Source organism: Melanerpes formicivorus, unplaced genomic scaffold, assembly GCF_026170545.1.
Source record: "Melanerpes formicivorus ecotype bairdi unplaced genomic scaffold, bMelFor1.0.p_v2 SCAF_30, whole genome shotgun sequence".
NCBI classification, from domain to species: Eukaryota; Metazoa; Chordata; class Aves; order Piciformes; family Picidae; genus Melanerpes; species Melanerpes formicivorus.
In genome coordinates this window covers 5,511,252-5,536,531 of record NW_027142382.1, presented here as the reverse complement: position 1 = coordinate 5,536,531, position 25,280 = coordinate 5,511,252, and the positions used below count along the sequence as shown (strand labels likewise).

At 42.9% G+C, this 25,280-nt stretch overlaps 1 protein-coding gene across 1 annotated transcript in view; it reads right to left on the bottom strand.

The window, feature by feature from the left end:
* The window catches only part of LOC137449536 (amine oxidase [flavin-containing] A-like), a 46,652-nt gene that overhangs the window by 14,726 nt on the left and 6,646 nt on the right, over positions 1-25,280 (bottom strand). The window contains exons 2-6 of the mRNA XM_068155121.1: positions 17,696-17,790; positions 12,874-13,011; positions 7,271-7,375; positions 3,056-3,147; positions 35-176 (exon numbers count right to left, since the gene is read on the bottom strand). Of these exons, the coding sequence (XP_068011222.1) occupies positions 35-176; positions 3,056-3,147; positions 7,271-7,375; positions 12,874-13,011; positions 17,696-17,790 (572 nt within the window). The remainder of the gene's footprint in view (positions 1-34; positions 177-3,055; positions 3,148-7,270; positions 7,376-12,873; positions 13,012-17,695; positions 17,791-25,280) is intronic.

Below are 25,280 nucleotides of genomic sequence, written 5' to 3'. Positions count from 1 at the left end.
CAAGAAAGGAGGAAGAATATGAGAAATTTTGTACCTGGCCCCCATTGGTGACGGAGAATATCCTGTAAGTGCCCCCACACTGCCTCACATACCACAGGAACCAGAGAGCGGAGACTTCATGAGGCTCGGATGTGACGTTGATATTCACAAATAAGGCGGCATATTCTCTAACAGCTCTGCATGAGACAGAAGCAGAAGCAGGCAGTGAGTAAATGTGGCTTCCTGACTGCTTTCAGGATTTTCTTTGTTGTTTTCAATAAGGGCTGCTTTCCCAATGCCAGAAAAGCCAAGGTGATTTATATGTGTCATTTTTCAGTCTATAGTGAGACTGTTTCAATGGGTTTATATCAGCACCTGCCTCTTTCCCAAAGCATTTACCCATTCAATTTGAATCCCACTGATATTACCCCAGTTACTTCTTTAAATAGTTTCCCAGCTGCTATTTCTCTCATCAGAACAAATGCTTTCCTCAGCAGGAGAATGCATTTGGCAAGCAAGCAGTGAAACTCTTCTGCATTTGTCCTTCATGGGGAGATCAGCAGACTAATAATTTCCAAGGTCTGATGGGTCCCAAAGGACTCAACTAGCCACTTGGTCAAAATATTCCCTAACTCCCACGTAGCACTGCTGCCCAGACCTTTTGTGAAACTGAGGATCACATGGTAAATAACCCAGAGAAACCAAACTGGCAATCATTGCCATAAATGTAATGAGACAGTCAACTGTCTACCACACTAAGTCCTCTGAACATAAACAGTTACAGCAGTAGGAAAGGAGGATCTGGCTGCTGCTCTTTCTTTCATCTGTGGCTACAGATTGCTAAAAGAGTTGAGATTTCTCGCACAGAAGTTAAAACTTCTTTGACTAAGAAGAAATATCATAAAACAACATGAATTTGTAATCATCTGATAAAGGAAGGGGCTGTGCAAATTATCTAGGCTGAAATCCATAACTTACAAATCTCGTGTCCCTGGCTATGAAGCCCAGTCACCACTATGACATCAGCCAGACTATGAAAACATCCTGCATGCAAGAACTCTCTACCACAATCCTGAAAGCACTTAAACACTAAACAGCTGTAGCTGGTTTAGGCTTGAGAGAGTCTCCAGGATGAGTAGCTGCTGATCTGTGGCACACAACAAAAAATATCTTAGGTAATCGTGACCGAAGCCATACAGAAAATACTGTGGAAGAGCTTTTGTGATTAGGGTACTACAGTTTTCAACTGTGTGTGGAAAAATATGATTTGTTTTGAAGGTCTTAATTGGCTTTTTATTGAGTTTTTGAATGTGTTTCCACTGAATGCATGCATTAATAGTGGAGTGTCACAAAACTACTGGTAGCAGAAGCAGTCTTGCAAAGTGTGTTACAGGAGGAGAGATTGCTGTAAATCCAGTTCTGCTTATAGTCCACTGGCACCCTGACCAAGAACAGTGAAAAACAGAAGAGGAAGCGTCAGTGCACTTGCAACAGAAAGGGTAGATAGAAGTACCCAAGTTTGCAGGCAGATGGCTCAGAAAACTAATTGTAAAGAAAACTACCAACACCACAGAAAGCAAGAGACAACCCAAATGGTTGTACCTTGTATCAGATGGAGCTGGAGAAAGAATTAAGTGATCAAAATAAATTTCAAACAGCAATTTTTGGTCAGGAAGCTGCAGGCACAGGGCTAAACCACAGGGCTAAACCACAGTCCAAATGAAAGGGCAAACAGAGCACAGCCACACAAATAAAAGACACTGAATATGAGGCAGGAGAGGATTACAGAACCACACAGAGGCTGGCACAGCAAGTGGGGACACAAGTGCTCAAATGAGCACACTTCTCTGTGCTTTATAAAGGGAATTAACTGAAAAAAAGGAAAGGAAGAAAAAAGTGTTTGCAGTAGTTGTCACCTCACAGTGAACACTGTTCCTTTTTGCATTGTGCAGTGTGGTCCCTTACAGACTGGCCATTTTCTAGGCAATACAACAGCTTGGGCACCCTTCCTACCAAGCAGGATTGATGCTCTGTTGGGCCTGCTACTTACAAACAAGGAAAACCTGTTTGGTAGTGCAAAAGTCAAGGGCAGCCTTGGCTGGAAGGGCCATGAGACTATGTAGTTTAAAATCCTAAGAGGAGCAAGACAAACATCAGAATTACAAGCCTGGATTTTGGAAGAGCAGGTTTTATCCTTCTTAAGGACCTGCCTGGCAACATCTCATGGGAAGCTACCCTGTAAGGCAAAGAGGCCCAGGAGAGCAGGCTAGCATACAGATAGATTCCCAGGAGAAGAGGGAGGGTGTGCTGCAATAGGCAGAGCTGAGCAAAAGCAGCAACAGGCTTGCTGGGATGATTGTGGACCTCCTGATTGGGCTCAGGCACAAACTACCCAGGGAAGTGAAAGACAAGAAGAAAGTTTGCCTTGGTTGCCTTGTTTCCCTCAAGGGGTGATCCAGCAGGCTTTACTACTGAAATAAGGAACAGCATTTGAACTTCTCCAGAGTTTCCAAAGCCAACAGCTACTCAGCTCCCCCTCCTTGGGTCTCATGCTGCCCCATCCGTTGAGCAAACACTGGAAAGCAGCTGCCCCCTGGCATAGCATGCTGCTCTGTGATGAGCCAGTTGAACCTGCCTGCTCCATGGTGCAGCAAAAGCAGAGAGGACTGTGCAGGAGAGGACATAGCCAAATTGGAGGACATCCCTCCTCAGCTCCTATCCTGCCAAGCAGAGTTTTATTTCCACCTTGCTCTTCCTAAAGACAAAGGCACACAATCTACAACTGAATGAAGTGAAAGCATGGTGGCAAAGGCCCATGCTGTCACTCCCGTATGCATGGGCCTGCTGAGGCAAATTCCAGATATCCCCAGCACCTTTAATCCCACCTGCCAAGTGCTGCTGTACCACCCTCATCCACTGCCTGAAAAAAGCTCATCAGAAAGACCAGCCTCATATCAAATAACCTCCTGGTCTCTCATTGCCTGTATCCCAACTATATTCATTTGTACCCCAGATTTTGTCAGGGAGCCACTATCATTCTGCAGATGGATTTCAAAGTGAATGAAGACTTATGTACTTGCTCCAGCAAATCTTATTTATCAACTCTTGCATGGTCATTTTGTCCCATTCTTCAGCACGTGGAGCATTCCATGGTGCTTCAGGAGGAATCTGGAGACAGAGGCAAGATATTCAATATATTATTCAATACTATAGCATAGCTACTAACTAGTAGCACAGAGTTGATTGGTATGTTGGCCAGAGGTTGCTTTTATCCCCTGCATATGGCTGTAAGTTTGGAATAAATTTATCAAACAAACAAACAAACATCCCTCTGGGGATGGCCACCAAATCTGGCTTTATCTGACTAATGAACTATATCATTATGTTGGGACTCATCTGGCCTTTAGCTGTCCAGAAGTGAGATGTCTATTTTAATTTAGTGGTCTTAGTGTTCTCTAACAGCTGAGAGACTTTTTTTCCCTGCAGTCTAAGACTCAGTCAATGCCAAGATCACAGAATCACAGAATATCAGGGGCTGGAAGGGACCTCAAAAGATCATCTAGTCCAAGCCCCCTGCCAGAACAGGATCACCTAGAGTAGATCTCACAGTAATGCATCTCCAGAGAGGGAGGCTCCACAGCCACCCTGGGAAGCCTGTTCCAGTGTTCTGTCACCCTCACAGTGAACAGATTTTCCCTCCTGTTTCCATAGAACTTCCTATGCTTCAACTTCCAACCATTGACCCTTGTCCTGTTGTTGGGCATCACCAAGAAGAGCCTGACTCCATCCTCTTGGCACTCATCCTTTACATATTTATAAGCATGAATGAGGTCACCCCTTAGTCTCCTCCTCTCCAAGCTAAAGAGCCCCAGGTCCCACAGTCTCTCCTTGTAAGGAAGATGCTCCACTCCCCTAATCTTTTTTATGGCTCTGAGCTGGACTGTTCCATGCAGTTCCTCATCCTTCTTGAATTGATGGGTATCCAAAGGCCCCTATGTCTCTCTGTTAAACCACAGGGGGAGAAAAAAAATATCCAGATACTATTAATAATTTTTTTGGGCAGTTAAATTCTTAATACTAATCCATTGCAGGTAAGTATCATGACACATGAGGATAGTACTGTGCATTGCAATCTTAAAAAAATCATGCAGAGTATCCTGAACAACGTTCCCTCCACAAAACCACATCAGTTGAATGAACTAGTGAATGATATAGTGGAAGGTGTCTCTGCCCAGGGCAGACAGATCTGAACTAGGTGATCTTGTAAGGTCCCTTTAAACCCAAACCAACCTGTGTTGTTTGGTGAATTAAGAGTTTTATGCAGTATAACTCTGTGGCATCCTTAGTCATATAGAAATAGGCATATAATGCTGTCATAGCTTCAGTTCTTTGGTGTTTTACAGGCTTTGGGTTGTTGTTCTACATAGACAAAAAATAAGCCAGACAGTGCCCTTCAGGCAGGAAAACTTAGCTTGAGGTTGACAGTTCTAGCAAAAATAATCTTCTGATGTTTTTATACCTCAGGTCTTTAGTGCTAAATACTTTTCTTTTTTTTTTTTCCTCTTTTCTTTCCTTTCTTTTTTTTTTTTTTCCCCCTAATTACATTCTTTGCATACTTCCAGAGGTATCTTTCACTTCATTTGCTTATAAAAAAAGTAATAGCTCTGTGTTGGTCGTGATTTTGGGTTCACACTTTTAATGTGAAAACTGGGTTGATCATCATAGGAATCTTTCTCTGTGTTTTTCAGCACCATGCTACAATTTGTGGGTTTTCAAGTTAAACATGTTTGTGTCTAACACTTTTTGGGCTTTTCCAGGTTCTTCTTAAGCTACTGTGAAAACACAAAAGTAAAAAAAGCAAAAGTAAAAACCTAAACTGTGGCAGTAAAAGCAAGTTAGATTGTTTCGGTTTCAAGGAGTGGAGTTCTGGCTGCAAAATGAATTTTTTGCGGATAGAAAACATTTCTATACAATTCTGTAGCAACTCTCTAGATGTGGTGGGTTAACGCCCTTTCCTGAAAACAAAGAAACCAAAGCAGGGTGGAGGGCTTGCAGGTACTTCACCCTCCCTGCAGGGAGTTTTCCCCTGGGAAGCTGTGTCTGTTCCACTCCCCCTTCCCTGCCCAGCTAGGGTATAAAAAGCAGGACATCATAGCTGTTGGCTCTCTTTTTGGCTCCTGCCTCTCCTGGATGAGAGCTACTGTGGCTGCTTCCCGCTCCTCTGCCATGTGGTCAGGCCTGATCCTTCTCCCTGCTGCCTCCACACCTCTTCAGAGAAAGACTGGTTTTGTATTATTCTTTTTTGTCCCACTCCCATCCATCCTTGTTCCTTGCCCTTGTGAACCTTTCCTGTTATTGTTATACATATATTGTTTAAAGAAAATTCTTCATCTCTCTACTTCCAAGCCAACTCCAGATTATTGTTTAGTGGATTTGCACCTTATCCTTTTCTTCCCTCTCTGTTTGGAGGGAGGAGGGGGGAGTGGGGGAGAGATTCTCAGCCTTTCCCCCATCTGGGCTCTTAACTCGAAGTTAAGGCTCACACCACTACAATAGACTATATGCAAAGGCCTGTAGTGATAGGACAAGGGGCAATGGATTCAAAGTAGAGAAGAGTAGTTCTTTACCATGAGAGTAGCAGAATGCTGGGGAAGGTTGCCCAGGGAGCTGTGTGGGGCTCCATCCCTGGAGATACTCAGAATGAGGCCTGACAGGGCTCTGGGCAACCTGGTGTATTTGAGGGTGTCCCTGCTTACTTCAGAGGGGGTTGGACTAGATGACCTTTGGAGGTCTCTTCCCACCCAGACCATTCTATGATCCCATAATTTGACAAAACTTTTTAGGAATACAGTTGAGGGTGACAGAGCACTGGAACAGGCTGCCCAGGGAGGTTGTGGAGACTCCCTCTCTGAAGATATTAAAGACTCGCCTGGATGTGTTCTTGTGTAATCTGGTGTAGGTGATCCTGCTCTGGCAGGGGGGTTGGACTGGATGATCTTTTGAGGTCCTTTCTAGACCCTGAAATTCTGTGATTCTGTGAGCTGTGCTTGAAGGTTACCCTGATTTGTAGTCAGATTATAAGGCAACTGATAAATCTTTCAAAGACAGCATGATGATGCTTCAGGGATTAATCTTTTGCATACAGGAAGCTCTGCAGTTGCACTGCTTCAATTTTGAAGGCATTTACAGTTTAAGAATTTTAGAAATAAAAATACTATGAAGCCAAAGTGAAGCCCAGTTTTGGCAGCTACAAGAGAAAAGAATCATCCTTACTCACAGAGTCTGTCACAGAGGAAATGGAAAAATTCTTCCTGTCTCTGGGAGTTGAGGGAGCTGGGTCTCTTTAGCTTGGAGAAGAGGAGACTGAGTGGTAACCTCATTAATGTTAATAAATATGTGAAGGGTGAGTGTCAGGAGGACACAGCCAAGCTCTTCTCAGGGATGCTCAATGACAGGACAAGGGACAATGGATGGAAGCTTGAACACAGAAGGTTCCAGGTGAACATAAGGAATTATTTTTTTCATTGTAAGGGTGACAAACACAGGAACAGACAGCCCAGAGAGGTTGTGGAGTTATAGAATCATAGAATCAATAAAGTTGAAAAAGACCTCAAAGATCATCAAGTCCACCTGTCACCCAACACCTCATGACTACTAAAACATGGCACCAAGTGCCACATCCAATCCCCTCTTGAACACCTCCAGGGATGGTGACTCCACCACCTCCCCGGGCAGCACATTCCAATGGCTAACAACTCTCTCTGTGAAGAACTTTCTCCTCACCTCGACCCTAAACTGGAGGCATTCAAAATCTGCCTGGATGCATTCCTGTGTGATCTACTCTAGGTGACCATGCTCTGGCAGGGAAGTTGGACCAAATGATCTTTCAAGGTCCCTTCCAACCCCCAATGTTCCATGATTCTGTGATTCTTTGATCTCCCAGCTCATGAAATGATTTTCCCTGGCATGAGAATGTACATACACTAAGGTTCAACTTAATATTTTTTCAGGTACCTAAATATCTAGATATTTTGTATCCTCTCACAGCATGATTGGGTTGGAAGGGACCTTTAAATATGTACTCCAGCTCTCTCTTAGTGAGGAAGCCCTCTTATTCCTGATAGGTCCTGTGCAATATAGGTGTCTTTCCTGAATGATATTTCTTTTTTTCCCCTTTTCTTTCCCTATTAAAGAAGCAATAAAAAAGCCTGCCAGAAACAACATCAAACCAAACCAGATTTACTCATGGTGAGGTGAGCATTGTAAAAGAGAGACAATTTGCAGAGCTTACCTCCTTTCCCATCTTGTCCACGGTCCTCCAGAAGTTATTGTAATCCAGATAAATTAAGGGATTCCATGTTGAAGGGAAAATATCTGTCATATAGCTTGACTTCCCCTAAAATGCATATAAGAACATAACTGAAACACACCAGAACATAGCTTGATATATTACATGGCCTATAAGGAGCAGCTAAGGGAGCTGGGATTGTTCAGTCTAGAGAAAAGGAGGCTGAGGGGAGACCTCATCACTCCCTACAACTACCTGAAGGGAGGTTGGAGCGAGGAGGGGGCAGCCTCTTCTCCTTGGTGTCAAGCAACAGGACTACAGGAAATGGTTTTAAGCTGTACCAGGGGAGGTTCAGGCTGGATATTAGGAAATACTTCTTCACAGAGGAGGTTATCAGACACTGGAATGGTCTGCTCAGAACAATGGTGAAGTCACTATTCCTGGATGTCTTTAAGCAGCGTGTGGACCTGGTGCTTAGGGACATGATTTAATGTTGACCCTTCAGTGCTGGGTTGAGGGTTGGACTGGATGAGCTTTGAGATCTCTTCCAACTGAATGTTTTTTGTGATTCTGTGATTCATTCCTCAAGAACACGAAAGTCTGTCATCATGTGGCTGACCTGTTGCCTCAACAGACCTAGGGCTTTTTGTCATTTTGATTTTGGTTTGATTTTTTTTTACACTGTACATGCATGTAAGCAATGGAATTCATGAAGCTAAGTATGAGGGGGAAAATCAGTTAGGCTGATGTTAAAGAGGACAATAACACTTTTCTTTTTTTTTTCTTTCTTTCTTTTTATTTTTTCCACATTTTGTTTGGATGGGATGGAGAGAAGTGCATTTGTTCTGAGCAGGTTCTCAAATTCAGGGCTAAACAGACTCAAAAAACTGTCCAGGAAAGTAATAATTTCTTGTTCCTAAGCACTCTGTACATTCAAATGAACCTAGAATAGAATAAAACAGTCATAGAATCAACCAGGTTGGAAAAGACCTCAGAGATCATCAAGCCTAATCTATTACCTAATACCTAACACCTCAGGACAACTAAACCATGGCTCCAAGTGCCACATCCAGTCCTCTTTTGAACACCTTCAGGGACGGTGACTCTCCCACCTCCCTGGGCAGCACATTCCAATGGCAAAGGAGCTCTGGCTGCATCTTTCACAAAGGAGCTCACTGCAAGCAGGCAAGGCCTTGCAACATTTCATTTTTGAACAAGTTTATAGAGTTCTGGGGATATTATTTTGAGAATGACTGGTTTCTTAACTGAAAGGCAAATAACCTACTGGCATTCTTCCCATGCTAACACTCGGCTGCTAGGCTGCTTGTCTGACCCACAGAGTTTACCTAACTTTCTTTTTACTTTTTTTTCCCCCTGATGTGTCAAATGCTTTCCTGAAGACCTCAGATTTGAGTCCTGCTGCCTGCCTGGATTAGCTACCCCACACATATCCAAAGGAAACAACAACCTCAAGCGCCACACTTCAGTCATTAGAAGGAAGGCAGCAGAGATATGCTTGGCAAAGTCCGTAGCCCTGGGCTACACTGTGACTTAGAACTACAGGAACTAAGCCAATGTCACCCCAGCTGTGACACCACCCCAAGTTTCAATTTGTGTTGGAGGCGCACACAACTTTGCCAGCCTTGAGAAAGGCAAACCTGGCTCCCAGCTGCTGTACTGAGGACAAGCTACACTTCAGGAAGCACGGAGAGAGCATTCCTTGCACCCCAGAGCAGATTGCCATTGCCCTTGGGCTGTGCGCAGCACGCACAGACAGAGCAGCAACTCCCTTATGGTTTGGGAGGGTTATAGGTGGGCATTCTTCACTGCTCAGTAGTCAGCTCTAGCCTTGTAAGCATGGCAGTGCCTTGGACTGTCTATGATTCCTGAGTTCAAACTGCAGATTTATGGCAATCTGCACAGATTTAGCCACAGCCTTAACTGCTGGGCCCTAATCTTTTAAAGCTGACGGAAGGAAGGAAGACTAGTTGGGCAAAGTGAAACTTTGCATACAAATATTTATCTTTTGCCAGTTGTTACCTTGCTCAGAAAATCATAAACAAATAAATAAGCAAATCCAGTCCTCATTTACTGATGGTATATATGCTGGAGCTGGGTGGTGCAACCAGATATTAGAGGACTAATTGTATGGGACTGTTAATACCACACCAAGGCCCTCACACACTTACTTTCCATGGTGTACTAAAGAGATGGTGAAAATGGAGCACAGCATGACCTTCAAGGACCTCTGTAAGAATTAAAGCTATCTGCCCCTTCTGGGAAGGGAGAATGCCAGCACATCTGCTTTTTCTCAGTCTAAAGCATTCTTGATAAATCATGAGGCAGCAGTCACAGAGTAATTTGGCTGATGAGAAAGTTGGGTTCAGTAACAAAACCTATAGTTTGAAGTTACACGTTTACAACAACAGGATACAAACAAATTCCTGATTGATATCAAAGCAGTCCATGTTACTATGGTGACCGATGGGAAAGAATGAACAATCAACAACAAGAAGATAAACAACAGTTACATGTTTGGATTTTTCTAACAAACTGTAGCAGCAAAAGAAACCTGCTCACATTGAATCAGCATGCTTTTTCAAGCTTGTAGGACATGGAATTTTTCCACACACACACATGGGAAAAATTCCTTTCAGAGCAAAGAGGCTCATGAAATCTCCTTGGGGATTTCCATTTTCCCTTGGCTGCCTCTGCTGCTAGGATGAACCATTTCCCCACACTTTCCCCTAACTCAACCCAACCCAACCCTGGAATCCTTCAGAAAGAGCCGAACTTGACTGATTAATAGGGCAAACAAAAAGACCCAAAAATCTCTTAATCTGAAGATGCTTGGGGTTATATGTGGTTGAATGGCTGTCACAACAAATTCTAAAGCCAAGTTTAGTCATCCTCAAAGCACTCTCCTTCATGCCTCTGACAAAACCACAGCATTCGAAGAAATGCCCTTGGGAATGGACCTTCCTGTCTGGCCCCAGCTCTGTGTTCCCTGACAGCCACCAGCTGATAGAAATATCAAATGAGACACAAGGGAAAAAACAAATTGTTGTAAAACTTTTCAAACCTGAAAGGCAGTAGCTGACCCACAGCTGACAGTCCAAGAAGATGAAACATTCATCTCTCAGATCAGTATTTAATTTCTGGAGCAACGATCATTTAATATCAAATATTCTCTTTGCTAACAAGTTTTCTATCACCTAGGAAACACCACAGGTGCTTGGGTTCCTGGAGCATCTTTAATGAATATGAGGGGTGGGTCTGTGCAGGTAAAATGTACAACCCTAAGGGCCCTGGGCACTGATCAACTCAACCAATAGCCAGGACTGCAGAGATGGTTTTCACTGGGCTTCTTGTAGACGTGTGATGTAAAAGGGGATTAAATAACAGATCCCTGAAACAAAGACTACATGGTTTCTCAAGGAAACAGTAAGGAGGAGCAGCAGTGGAAAACCTTAGGAAAAGAAAACAAGCCTGCAATTTGTGGGAAGAGGAGGAGGAGGAATAAGATTTACTGGAGGAAAAACATTGTTATTTTTTCATCTGTGTTCAAGTTTGTCCACACTAGCAGACTTGCAAGCCCCTTTGCTGTCACCCTGGGCCAGCAACCATGCCTCCCTTGGGGCCTGGTTAACTCAGCAGGATCATGAAGCCAAATCTAGAACTGGTCCACACAGGCTGTGATCCAGTTGAGTAGCACATCATGCTGACTCTTGCTTAGAAACACACTTTCACTTCAAAGCAAACACAAAGTTACATGGTTGTTAGCAAGGATATGCATAATATAACGTGGGATGAAAAAAAAGAAAAGCTGCAGCTTCAGTGTCAAAATGGATTAAAAGCTGAAATTTATGCAACCCATTAGAGCTTTTTATTTGACATACAGAAGATAAGTGCCTTTTAGAATGCTAAGAGATCCATGTCTGAATGTAAATCAAATAGAGTGGGCCAAAAATTCAGGTGGTACAAATCAGACCAGCCTTCTTGCTGTAGAACTACACCAATTTCACACCAACTGGTACAAAATAACTTTTTTACTATTATGGACTAGCTATGCTATTATTGAAGATGTGACTATTTTTTGAGTATGTCAGGAATCTCCTCAGTATAGTGAGGTTCCAGAACCAGATTTGCAGAATGAGTGTACTGTTCCAGTTCTCAGAAGAAAAAAGTGGGAAGACATAACAGAAACTAAATCAACTCAGGATCCACCCCATGGCCTTACTCTATCAAATATGTCAACTCTGATTCATACAGGCTATAAACCTCATTCTGCCAGAGACTGGGTAGTATCAAAATGAAAGAACATTGACAAAATGTAGAAGTTGTAGTCTTTGGAAGATAAAGCAGTTTGTGAGTTATGGAGATAGATAGTTGTACCTCATGCCTACAAATCTCAGGGGTCTGTCCTTGTCCCTCTCCCTGCCCCTCTCCATCTGCATTGGTTTTGGCAGTAGGTCCTGACTAGGACTTCAGGAAAAAAAATCAGTGGGCTAAGTATCTAAGGGCTGGAAATCTACTCTCACAACAGGTTTTACTGCGGTGCACTTTAACCACACCAATATCTACTCAAGCATGGCCCCTAAGTCAAGATCTGGACTCCTATATCACATCTCAGACACGAAGTTTATAGCAACCCTCAGGAGGAGTTTATTTCTCACTGTTACCCAGAGAGAGAATCTCAGTGAGTCTCAAATTAGATGCCCAGCTTCCAGACATGCAACTGCAATAACATGAATCCCACACTACAGGACTGGGAGGGATCTCAGAGGAATCCTAGTTATATAAATGGTGCCAGTGTGTGGCACTACTTCCAGACCTGTTCCATAACGCTGCTGTCAAGTATTGTTGCTCAATAACATCCAACAGTGGTTTGTTGGGGTTTTTTTCTTGCTTAAATCTGGCTTTTACTTCAGAACTTCTGAATTTTAGGCAAAAATTCTTTAGAGGGTATGTTCAAAGGAAATCATCAGTTTCTGAATGTATCCCAATTGATTTATTTTTTTGCTGCTGTCAGTCTTTGTGAACACTTTCCAAAAGAAAACAAGAACCACCGATCCCACTTAACCACTAAGTTAAAATAGGATATGAGAAGAGAAGGCTCTGAGGAGACCTCATTGTGGTCTTCCAGTATCTGAAGGGGGCCTACACGAAAGTTGGGGAGGGACTTCTTAGGGTGTCAGATAGTGATAGGACTAGGGGGAATGGAACAAAAATAGAAATGGACAGATTCAGATTGGATGGTAGGAAGAAGTTCTTCCCCATGAGGGTGGTGAGACACTGGAACAGGTTGCCCAGGGAGGTGGTAGAAGCCTCATCCCTGGAGGTTTTTACGGCCAGGCTGGATGTGGCTGTGAGCAACCTGATCTAGTGTGAGGTGTCCCTGCCCATGGCAGCAGGGTTAGAACTAAATGATCCTTGAGATCCCTTCCTACCCTAACAATTCTATGATTCTATGATGAGTATTTCCAAATGGTGCTAACTGGGTTACTAAAAGTCAGCTTTAAAAGAAACCCTTTTAATGACTGTCAGTAATTTCCAAAGCCCAGTGGTATTTTTAGGTATCTCAACATAAAAGATGCAATACTTACCGATTTGTAATGGACCATATGCCCATCAACATTCACTTTATAGTTCTCAATACCCAGCTCTTTAGCCAAGCGGAGAATCCGGTTTTGGGTAGGTCCCACATATGCTCCACCAACATCTACGTAATTAACCTTATCATTCTGTCAAAAGAAAACACACAGGAATCAGAACATGTGCAGGAAGCTCTTCAATACATGCAGCCAGAAGTAGAAATGATTATTTCATACTGACTAGCACTGCAACTACACATGCAGGAGAAAATGTATACTGACTGACTTAAAACCAGGCAATTTTGAGCTCTGTGAGAGATTCATAGGCTCACAGAATACCAGGTTGGAAGGGACCTCAAGGATCATCTAGTCCAACCTTTCAGAGGGTAAGAATACATTTTAAATGAGATCACCTAGCACCCTGTCAAGCTGGGCCTTGAAGATGTCTAATGTAGGGGAATTCACCACTTCCCTTGGGAATTTATTCCAACGTTTGATAGTTTGAATGGTAAAAAAAAATGTTCTGGCATCCAGTCTGAATCTCCCTAGTAGCAACTTGTGCTCATTATCCCTTGCCTTTACTGTGTCACTCTTTGTAAAAAGGGAGTCTCCCTCCTCATGACTTTATGAACCTGTACATGGTTATGAGGTCTCCCCTAAGCCTTCTCTTCTCAAGGCTGAACAAACCCAGTTCTCTCAGCCTTCCTTCACATGACAGGTCTGCCAGTCCTCTGATCAATTTTGTGGCCCTTCCCTGAACCCTTTCCAGCCTGTCTGCATCCTTCTTGTGTAGCAGGGACTAATACTGTGCACAGTACTCAAGGTGTGGCCTGACCTGTGCTGAGCAGAGTGGGAGAATGACATCTTTATCCCTGCCTCCCGTTGGCTTGCTCTGACACCGCAGCACACTGTTCACTCATGTTGAGCCTTTTGTCCACCAAGACCCCCACACCCCTCTCTACAGTGCTGCTCTCAAGCCATGTGGCCCAATCTGAGCTGCATTCCTGGGTTTTATGTTCCCAGGTGCAAGACCCTACACTTGGCCTCATTAAACTTCATACCGAAGATCACAGAGTAGTCACTCCATCGTGCATATGTGCAATTGAATTAAGTCTTGTTTAAATTTCACTGCAGTTTTTAGTACTGGCTTTTTAGTCTCACAAAATACAAGAGCATGTGAAGAACTATGCATCTTAATCAACACTTTGGTGAAGTCTAACCTCCCTCTTTCAGAATTCATGTTCCTTTTGTTGTCATTGCAAAACATTTCTCAAGTTGAAACCATCTCCAGAATTGAGGTTTGTTTTCTCTCTGTGTTTATCTCCTTAGATTTAATGCTGTAGGTGCTGAGCACTGCACTGCAGTATGCAAGGAGAGTAATCTGCTTTCCAGCCGGGCACACCTTGGCTCTAGCCTAGTGCACTCTGGCTAGCAGTCCCCAGCCATGCCTGCCACTGAAAGTGCTCCACACACCCCTCAGACCAACATTACTTTCACTTGGGAAGTAAGAAGACAAAACAAATTTCAGGGACGTATGCTATTACAAGCAGGCTGACTGCCCAAGACAGTAACTCCTTTTTAACACTGTTTATAGTGAGCATTTCAAGCTAGGCACTCTTAGTGTCACAGAAAGATGGTGTTTATGCTTCATGTTTCCAGTATAATGATTTCTGCTGAAACCCCACTGTTTATCTTTGGTTCCTCTGCAATGGCATCAAACATAATTCAAACCTCCCTTACTTCCAGGGTGGGAAGCAGAGGTATTGCGTTACCCTGTGCCATAGGTGACACATCAATTCCTTTCCTTTTCTTTTTAGAGGCAATCCAGACACAGTCCATTTTCAGAAGCAAGAGTGTTGTTTCAGATATTGTAAAGCTGGGTAAAATGCATGGCTGAGCTGAGCTGAGTGATGTCTGGTCCTGCTCAGGCTGTTTCTTACTGGGCTCTTAGTTAAATGCCTGCTACAGTATATAAAGTGAGGCAGGAATGAGAGGAGTGCTTTGACACTCATTGTCTGAGATGATAGTTTCCCTCTCTAATGCTAAAGGCAGAGTAGATCCAGCCATTGACAAAGGGTATGGACTGTATGAGTGGAATTCAATTACCTTAATACAGGTGTTATATCCCACAGTCTAAGTTATCCAAGACTTCTGTGCAAGGCTGACAAATTTGACTCATGTCCCATGGAAGACCTATAGCTGGAGGCCAGGCAAGGTATCCGAGGGCAGCTAAAATGGCTCTACACACTCCTGGTTAGGCAACCAAGTGTCATTTGATGGCTCTCAGAATTGTTTCCAGACCAATTTTAAAGCATCTGTCAAGAAAAAAACGCTGGCGTGCACTGCGATGCACCTGTCCAAACAGAGCTCTATTACTTGACAAAAGTGACAGTAACTTGAGACCCCTGTCTTCTTTGGGAACATTACTCACCCTCTTTCTCCTGGCTAATGATGTCAAACCCAAAGGAACCACAGAATGGTTGAGATTAGAAGTGATCTCTGGAGGTCAAGCAGGGCCGGGACCATGTCCAGACAGCTTTTGAGTATTTCCAAGGAGGGATCTCCTTGGAACCTCCCTAGGCAACCTGCATAGTGCTTGGTCACTGTCACAGGCAAAAAAAGGATTTCCTAATGTTCATATATACAATAACAGTGTTCATAAAAACAATAGAGCTCAGAGGGTTGTTACCAAGGGAGCAAAGTCCACTATGGCTAGTTGTGTTTCCCAGAGATCAGTGCTGGCTCCAGTCTTGATCAGCACCTTCATCACTGATCTGGATGATGGGATAGAGTGTACCCTCAGCAAGTTTGCTGATGATATGAAACTGGGAAGTTTGGCTGATACACCAGAAATCTGTGTTGCCATTTAGCAAGATCTGGACAAATGGGAGAGCTGGGCAAAGGGAAACCTAATTAAGTTCAGCAAGGCTAAGTGTAGAGTCCTGCACCTACAGAGTATTAACACCATGCACCAGTATGGATTAGGGGTTGAATGCTGGAAAGCATAGAGCAGGACCTTGGAGTCCTGGTGGGTAAGTTATCCATAGGACAAGATTGTGTCCTTTTGGCCAAGAAGGCAAATGGTATCCCGGGATGCATCTTAATGCATCCAGCAGGTTGAGGGAGGTTCTATTCCCCCTCTACTCTGCCCTAGTAAGACCACATCTGGAGTATTGTGCCCAGTTCTGGGCTCCCCAGCACAAGGACAAGGAAATACTAGAGTGAGTCCAATGGAGGGTGTGACCATTTTAGGCTGTGCCTTTAAGAAAGGGACATTTGCTGGAACACTCTGGATGAATATTTTGAAAACATTCAGATATTCTAAACGAATTTCATTGGTAGATAGGTAAAATGCAACTTTAAGTTTTAGTTCAGTTTGAGTCTGTCTCTGTTCCAGTCTGTTCCGTTTGGCCTGTCTGCTTCTATCTCTCTCTTAGCAAGTAGCCAGAGCTGACCTTGGATAACAGATAAGAGGACTAATCCTTGCATGCGCTTTGAAGCCTAACAAAATTTCATCCTTATTAATTACCTTTCTCTCTCTCTCTAACCCTTTTTGGGAAAAAAGGGAGGTAGGGGGGAGAGAGGGGGTAAAGGGGGGAACCCCCCTCTGCTGTCCGGAGGAGGGAGTTCTGTTCTGTCTTACTTTCTTTGCTGTGTATTTCTGTGTATATTGTAAATACTGTATGTACACAATATATTGTGTACTGCATTTCATCCCGTTTGTAAATACAGCTTTAATTCATCTTGCTTCTCCAACTGAGTCAGCCGTGGTTTCTTTCTTTGTGGGGGAGGGAGAAATGAACCTTAGGAAATCCCTTTTTTACCTGTGACAGTGACCAAGCACTATGAAAGTTGCCTAGGGAGGTTCCAAGGAGATCCCTCCTTGGAAATACTCAAAAGCTGTCTGCACATGGTCCCGGCCCTGCTTGACCTGAACACAGGAAGTTCCATCTTAGCATGAGGAAAAACTTCTTTACTGTGAGGATGATGGAGAATCAGAACAGGCTGCCTAGAGAGGTTGTGGAGTTTCCTTCTCTAGAGACTTTCCAAACCTACCTAGACATGATCCTGTGTGACCTGCCTTAGGTAATCCTGTTTTGCAACGGTGAGTTGGACTCAATGATCTCCAGAGGTCCCTTCCAACCCTTACTATTCTATGATTCTGTATGGTTCCAACCTCCTATCTTTCAGCTTCTGCACATTGCCTCTTGTCCTGCTACTGGACACCACTGAAAATAGCCCAGCTCCATCCTCTTTGCTCCCTTCCTTTCCTCCCATCTATACACTGATATCTCCCTCAGTCTTCACTTTTCCAGGCTTAACAGTACCAACTCTGTCAGCCTTTCCTCATAGGAGAGATGCTCCAATCCCTTCAGTATTCAGATCATTAATGAAGAGGGACTGGACCTAGCATTGGCCCCTGTAGTACACCACAGATTACTGATCTCCAACTAGACTTCATCATCCTTTGGCCCAGGTTGTTAAGCCAGTTTTCAGTCCATCTCACTGTCTGCTCATCATCTGCTTGTCTTTGAGTATCTTACAGGAGACAGTGCTGAATTATTGAAATCTAATATCCACTCTTCTTTCCTCATCTACCAAGCCAGTAATCCCATTATAGAAGTTTTATCAGGTTGGTCAAGCATTGCTTCCTCTTGGTGAATTCATGGTGACTGATGACTTTCTTGTCCTTCATGTGCATGGAAATGAGCTCAGGCTGCCCAGCCTATAGTTCTCTGTGTCCTCCTTCTTCCCCTGTTTGAAGGTAGAAGTGACATTTGCCATGTCATAGACCTGCATTAAGTTACAGACCAACATCTAAAGAAGCACTTACCCTGATGGTGTATGTCCTTCCCCCAACTCTGTTCCGGGCCTCAAGAACCACCACACTGACCCCAGACTCAGACAGCAATTTGGCAGCTGACAAACCTACCAGAAGAGAAGGAAGTCCTTAAAAACAAGTGGCAGGAACCGGTCATGCTTATGTTCAAAAAAATGAACCAAAGCTTCAAATTCAGACATTTCTATCCCACTTTCAAAAATTCCTGAAGATTCAGAAACTTTTAATGATGTCTTGCCACAGAAATCACGTGCCTGCTGCTTAGTTTCATGTTATGACCATCTTGATAAACAGCACTTACAGCCTGAAGCTTCCTCCTCCAGGTTAGCATTTTGTGGTGGGATGAAATTACCTCCCAAAATAAAATTGCCAGACTAGCTCTGTGGAAGCAAATGAAGCTGTATTTACAAGCACAACTACAGTCTAGAAATATGAAATGTAATGAGTATGTGCGAAATACACACAATTTACATATAGTTACAACTTATAAACAACACAAGAACTCCCCCTGGACAAAACCAGGGGGTTACCAACAGCTTCCTCCTCTCTCCCCCCACCCCCCACCTTCTCCCCTGTATGCTGTAAAAGAGAGAAGAGCAGAACGTAGCTTGTTATTACTTAGCCACAAGAAGAATGCAGCCAAGGTCAACAACAGCTAAGCAAAAGCACCAGCTAGTATCTGCTAGAGCAAAAAAAAAAACAAAAAACCACCCAAAAGAGAAAGAGTTAGTTCATACAACTAACTTTATGTTAGTTATCAGACCAATGGGATTGTTTAGACCTTATCATTTTATTTTTCCTTTAACATCCAAGGGTAATTTATTTACATTCTATCACTTTTCTACTCAATCTGTGGAAAATTTTTCTAGGCACAGCCTAAAGCTACCACACATTTTGGCATTTTAAGCAGTAAACCCTCAATTATTAAGGGACACACATTGAACTCTCTGTTTGTGCAATGCACAGAAAGGCAAAGCCCATCATATGGGCTATAGCAGCATTAAAGTGAAAGAAATAATAAACAGGTATGTTCCAGTAAGGTAGGCTTTCAACTTCTCTCACTCATCAACTCTCCATTCTACTGCTAGCCATTGTCCTCATTCTCATGCAGGAAGGTCTGCTTCACTGTCAAGGTTACTTTTCAGCAATGGGGTTTGACTGTAGCAATCAAACACTCTGTATGTAGACACTTTATCAAAAGAATTGTGGTCTCAGAAAGGATCATCAAATTATGGGACTTAGTGATGGGGGCACTAGAGACAACTGAAAATTCAATGGGACAGGAGTCCTTTTTGCTTTTGACAAATGCCAGCTGAAATTGTAAAAAGCAATCATGACTCTGTGAAATCGGATTACCCCATTGCCCTGCAGGCTAGTTTGGCACTGAAGCATTCTGTCTTTGGAGTTGTTTCCCCTCCTTAAGTATATGAAAGCCAGCGTTATTGATCAGAACTTCCAAGATACCCTGCAGTAAGAAATAATATTATATTCATGTTTATTACACTACCTCAAAATCTGATTAAAAACAACTGTATGCGAGCCTACAATGAATGCACATCTGAAAAGACCAGGGGAGAGAAATCTCTCTGGGCAGCTTTAGTGGGGAAGTGGAACACCATTCCCTGGAAATCAGAACTGAGGAAACTCAAATCAGAGAATCATAGAATGCCAGGGGTGGGAATAGACCTCCAGGGACCATCAAGTCCTACTGCCCTGCAAAGTAGGACCACTTAGGGCAGGTCACACAGGAATATGTCCAGGCGGGTTTTGAAGATCTCTAGAGGAGGAGATTCCACAACCTCCCTGTGCAGCCCATTCCACTGCTTGGTCACCCTCACAGTAAAAATGTTTTTTTCTCATGTGAGATAGAATTTCCTATGATTGAGTTTACATTCATTTCCCCTTGTCCTATCACTGGGTATCACTCTAAAGAGACTGACTTCATCCTTTTGAGAGCCACCCTTAAGATATTTGTAGACATTTATAAGGTCCCCTCTCTCAGCCTTCTCTTCTCCAGACTAAACAGACCCAGGTCTCTCAGATGTGATCTAAGTAGGGCTGAGTAGAGGGGAGAAAAGTACCTCCCTTGACACTCTCCTTAATCCGTCCAAGAATACTATTGGCCTTCTTGGCCAAAGGACACAACCCTGTCCCATAGATAACTTACTAACAACCAAGACTAGAAGGTCCTCCTCTCTGAAGCTACTCCCAGCAGATCAACCCCTAACCTGTACTGGTACATGGTGGTATTCCATGTTGAACTTCATTAGGTTTATCTCTGCCCACCTCTCCAGTCTGTCCAAGACTCACTGAATGGCAGCACAGCCTTCTGGTGTGTCAGCCATGCCTCTCAGTCTCCTATCATCAGCAAACTTGCTAAAGGTATGCTCTGTCTCTTCATCTAGATCGTTGATGAACATGTTGAATGAGACTGGACCCAGCACTGACTCCTGGGGAACACCACCAGCTGCAGGTCTCCAACTGGACTCTTCATCCTACGCTGACAAAAATTACTCAACCAATTTCCATGCTCATATTAAAAATATATTTACATTCTTGTGCCCCTTGCACCAGGGGAGGTTTAGGTTGGATGTTAGGAAGAAGTTCTATACAGAGAGAGTGATTGCCCATTGGAATGGGCTGCCCGGGGAGGTGGTGGAGTCGCTGTCCTTGGAGGTTTTCAGGAGGAGACTTGATGGGGTGCTTGGTGCCATGGGTTAGTTGTTTAGATGGGTTGGATTGGTTGATGGGTTGGATGCGATGATCTTGAGGGTCTCTTCCAACCTGGTTTATTCTAAGTATTCTATGTATTCTATATTCTTTAGCTTGCTGCTGGAGGAGAATTGTACTCAATTCTTCCATCTATTTAATATTCTAATTTTAAAAAGTACAAGCCATTTGTCAGTGAGGGATCACATCTTACAAACTGATCTAATTTCTTTCAGTAGTTCTTTATAATGTTTTTTTCCTGCATGAAATTCTACAGAGAACATTTTACCATTTTTCCCAGTTAATTTCTTAATCCTTGTCATGGTGGTGTTCTTCTCTTCCTCAATATAAACATGCAAGACACAAATCTATAACATTAGCAACACAAACTGCAGTACTTTCTTACAAATATTTTCAATGTTTATGTGAGGGAAAATTATTTTTTAAAATACACAGTGTTGGTTTGTGTTTTTTTTTCTCACAGAAAGTGGCTTTCCTGCATATATAAAATAAAAGGTTGAATTTCTTTACTCTGCCTAAAACCACTGGCCACTTGAGCATGACTGTGTGTAAATCTTCTGGAAGATTTTATTGTAGAAGCAATGAAAAATCTGTCATAGGTATGGGAAAAAAAATCATGCATGCCAATCTTCGCTGCTTAAACACATCTTTTCATGCTATGTACAACAGCTATTCGTGCCACAGCTATTTTAGAGAATATAATGGTTGCACTGGGCTGAGCTGGAAGTAAAGCTTACTGCTGGGGGCTGTTTAGTCTTGAGAAGAGAAGGCTGAGAGGGGATCTGATCAATGTGCATAAATATCTGAGGGGTGGGTGTCAAGTGGAGGGGGCCAGGCTCTTTTCAGTGGTGCACACTAATAAGACAAGAAACAACAGGTTCAAGCTTGAACATAGAAGATTTCACCTCAACGTGTGGAGAAACTTCTTTACAGTGAGGGTGAGGAAGCACTGGAACAGGCTGCCCAGAGAAGTTGTGGAGTCTCCCTGGAGACTTTCAAGACCCACCTGGATGCATTTCTGTGTGGACTACCTTAAGTGATCCTGCTTTGGCAGGGGGTTTGGACCCAATGACCTCTTGAGGTCCCTTCCAACGTCTAATGTACTGTGATACTGTGAGAGTGTGATTTCTTTGTGTTTGTTCATTGGGGTGAGAATGAAAGAGAAGAATGAATGATACCTTCTACCTTCCAGCTCCTTGCTCCATTTTTGCCTGCTCAGCTCCCTTCAGGCCACATAAAGCTAACCTCTCACCTCCTTTCCAACATCTCTGCTATCTCTATAGAGGCCATTATGCTCCTTCCAGGAGCTTCTAAGGGGGAAGACAGGACCTTCATATTTCAAGGGCCTCCTACAGTACAAGCACTGCTCTAAAACCATCACCCTCCACTATGTGTAGAGGTTCTGTCAGCAGCCACACAATCCTAGGATATTGTGAGTATCCACTGTGCCCTGCAAGCACACCGAAGCACTGGATTGTGGTCTGTTGGGATTCCACCAAGAATTAGGTAAGGTGTTTTAAAGTGCACCTCTGAATGCCTGTACGATTGCAGCACAGACAAGCCTCTTACCATCGAGGCTGCTGCTGTGTTCCATTGCTGCCTTCACTTTCTCCAAATGTAGTTTAGAGATAAAGCTGCAAACCACCCCAGATCACTGGCTGTATTCCTTCCAGATACCACTCTAATTCTATGAATTAGAAATACACTATTTGCCTCAGAAAGATAAAAGGAACATGCCAAAACCATGCCTCATTTGAAGTATCTGGATGTAGAAATTCACTTGTTATTAGATGAGAATAAACAAGGCAAGATGATTTATACATCCTCCACAAGGGTTTCTATGGCAATCTCAAAACAAGCTTCCCTCGTCTGAAGATGTCGTGCAGGAAAGCTCTGTTCCTATTGATTTTTGTAGAGCTATTAAGAACTCAGATTTGCTGCTGCTTTCATTTCAGGAAATTGTCACAATCCCATCAAGCAAAGCAGTTTCGAGTGCATAAAAACACTGGCTATACAGTTAAAAAAAAAAGGAAGAAAGAAGGAAAGGAAGAAAGGAAGAAAGACAAAAGAAAGAGGAAAGACAAAAGGAGAAGAGGAAGGAGGAGAGGAAGGAGGAGAGGAAGGAGGAGAGGAAGGAGGAGAGGAAGGAAGAGAGGAAGGAGGAAGCAAAAGAAAGAGAGAGGAAGCAAAAGAAAGAGAGAGGAAGTGAAAGAAAGAGAGAGGAAGAGAAAGAAAGAGAGAGGAAGAGAAAGAAAGAAAAACTAAGAAATTAATTTATGCCAATCTGCAGACAAGACAACATACACCATAGCTGAAACAGAGATGCTGAACAGCACACTGAATTTTGTATGTAGCCTGATGGTAAATACCACAAAGCATGCCTTCACCTAACAGAAGAAAGTTTCAACTCTACAGGTAAAACACAAGACTGAGATTTAAAAGAACTGATCTTGATTCCCAACCAAGTCCCACAACGTCCCTATTTTGTAGGGGAACATTTTTAAGGGTAGCTTTTATGAGAATAATTCCAAGTTGTGTCAATTCTGGTCTTGATAGAAGGCGCACGAGCAGATACAAGTTCTGTACCATAAATGGTGAGAGTTTTTAAAAGTTACTTTATTGGAAATATGACAGTAATTCTATAGAATAGTATAGTAGTTCTGCTTTTCAAAATCTAGGTTCTGTAAATCCACATCACCAAACAGATGCACTGATAAACCATGATCAGAAGCAAAACCCACTAGCATCTTTCCCAGAAGCATCACTTACATGATGTGTACTGAACATCTCCAAAACACGCAAGGGCAGTGATGATGACAGTCTGATACCTTTAACCTTTTAACTTTTCAAACTGAGGCCACTATGTATGTGCCATATTGAGCACACAAAAAAAAACCCCAAACAACCCAAAGGCAGAGGAAGCTACCTGTTACTACTGAAAAGGGAACTATCTGCTGGTTCTCTAGATGCATTGTTTGCCTGCTTTCTAGCTTCCTCAACAAAGTGCATTTGACTTTTTATTTGCCTGTTGAGCTGAAAGTTTCCCCAAACCCACCTGATGCAACATTCCCTCATAAAATCCTTTTTAATCCACCCTACTGTGCATGGAGTGGGATAATTATGCTGTAGGAATGATGAGTAACCCTTTTACTGTAGTGTTCTAGCAGGCTGTAATTGAGTAACACACACGGGGGTTGGGGGAATCTTCCTGGTAAATCTCTCCCTTTTATTCTGATCTTAAGCAGGGAATAATTCTAAAACTTATTTGCTCATGATTCTAACATAGATTAGTAAACAAAAACAATTGTCAATATATCCCCATTAAAGTTCCACTGTAATGCTCTGATTCTTTCTATTGTTTCACTGATGGAAAACCCTAACTTTTTCCAGACATAGCTGGGGAATTAAATCTGTCAGTGGCCACATTAGAACCAGCTCTCGTTATTCATCTACAACTCTCTTCACCAAATAAATATGAGCATGTCAACAAGAGATGCAAAACATTAGTGCCATGCCTGTAGAGTAAAATATCCCTTCCTCATCTCTTTCTGGTCCTTATTGCCTCTCCCTGATTTTCTTCTCACTGGAATTTTTGTGCACATGATGGTGCACAATATACTCAGTCACTAATGGGCAACAAAGTATAGAAGGCTGAGAATGAAAGAAATGTGTTTCTTTCACAGACCAAGGATTTGAAGACTTAAAATTTCCATGAAAAAGTGAAAAATAAATAAATAACAAAAGCATTAATTAAATTATAGCCCCTTAAATTTGCACAATCCAAGAATACACAATCTGTATTAATTTCTTCTTCAGTCCTGCCTAATACCAGAACATCACAAACTTCGTTTGTCAGAAACCATATTTTATCTCTCCCTACATTCTTTCACAATCCTCCATGTTGGATATTAAACAATGAGGATGAGGTTGCATTTATTTGTCATTTTCAGGTAAATGTTTTTCATTTCTTATTCATCAATTCCTCTTTCCCCACCCCTTTTCCCCAGCAAAAATCATACAGTTGCCACCAAAAGAGAATAGATATTTTATAATGCAGACTACACTGTCCAACTGAGACCAAGCCACTCTGGCTGGTTTCAATAGCACCGCTGTCTAAATGCTTTTAACAGATGCAAGCCTTGTTCTGAAGGGCACAAAGACAGTTTCTCACAGAGAGTGTCAACAGAAACATGGCAGGCAGAAAGAGGAATTATATCCTGAGGACGAATCCCCTTCTCTTTTTAAGTCCAAAGGCCATTGTAGGGAACATCTCTTCACAAAATCACAGAACATTAGGGGTTGGAAGGGACCTCAAAACATCGTCTAGCCCAACCTCCCTGCCACAGCATGATCATGTAGAGCAGATCACACAGGAATGCTCCCAGGTGGATTTTGAATATCTCCAGAGAAGGAGAATCCACAACCTCTTTGGACAGCCTGTTCCAGTGTTTAGCCACCCTCACAGTGAAAAAACCTTTTCCTTATGTTCATGTGGAACCTCTTCTGCTCCAGCTTGCACCCATTGCCCCTTGTCCTATCATCGGACATCACTGCAAAGATCCTGGCTCTATTCTCCTAATACTCACCCTTCACATATTTATAAACATTAATGAGGTCACCACTCAGTCTCCTCAGCTACAGAGACCCAGCTGCCTCAGCCTTTCCTCATAAGAGAGATGTTCCACTCCTTTAATTGTCTTTGTGGCTCTGTGCTCTTTCTCTGAATAACATCCTCCCCTCAAACAAAGGCAGAAAAAAGTAGCAGAAGCATGGAGTTAGAAATGCAGCATGCTCCTTTCCCTTATCTGTTGAATTGAGTAGCACCAGTTAAAGTGATGGTACAATCTAG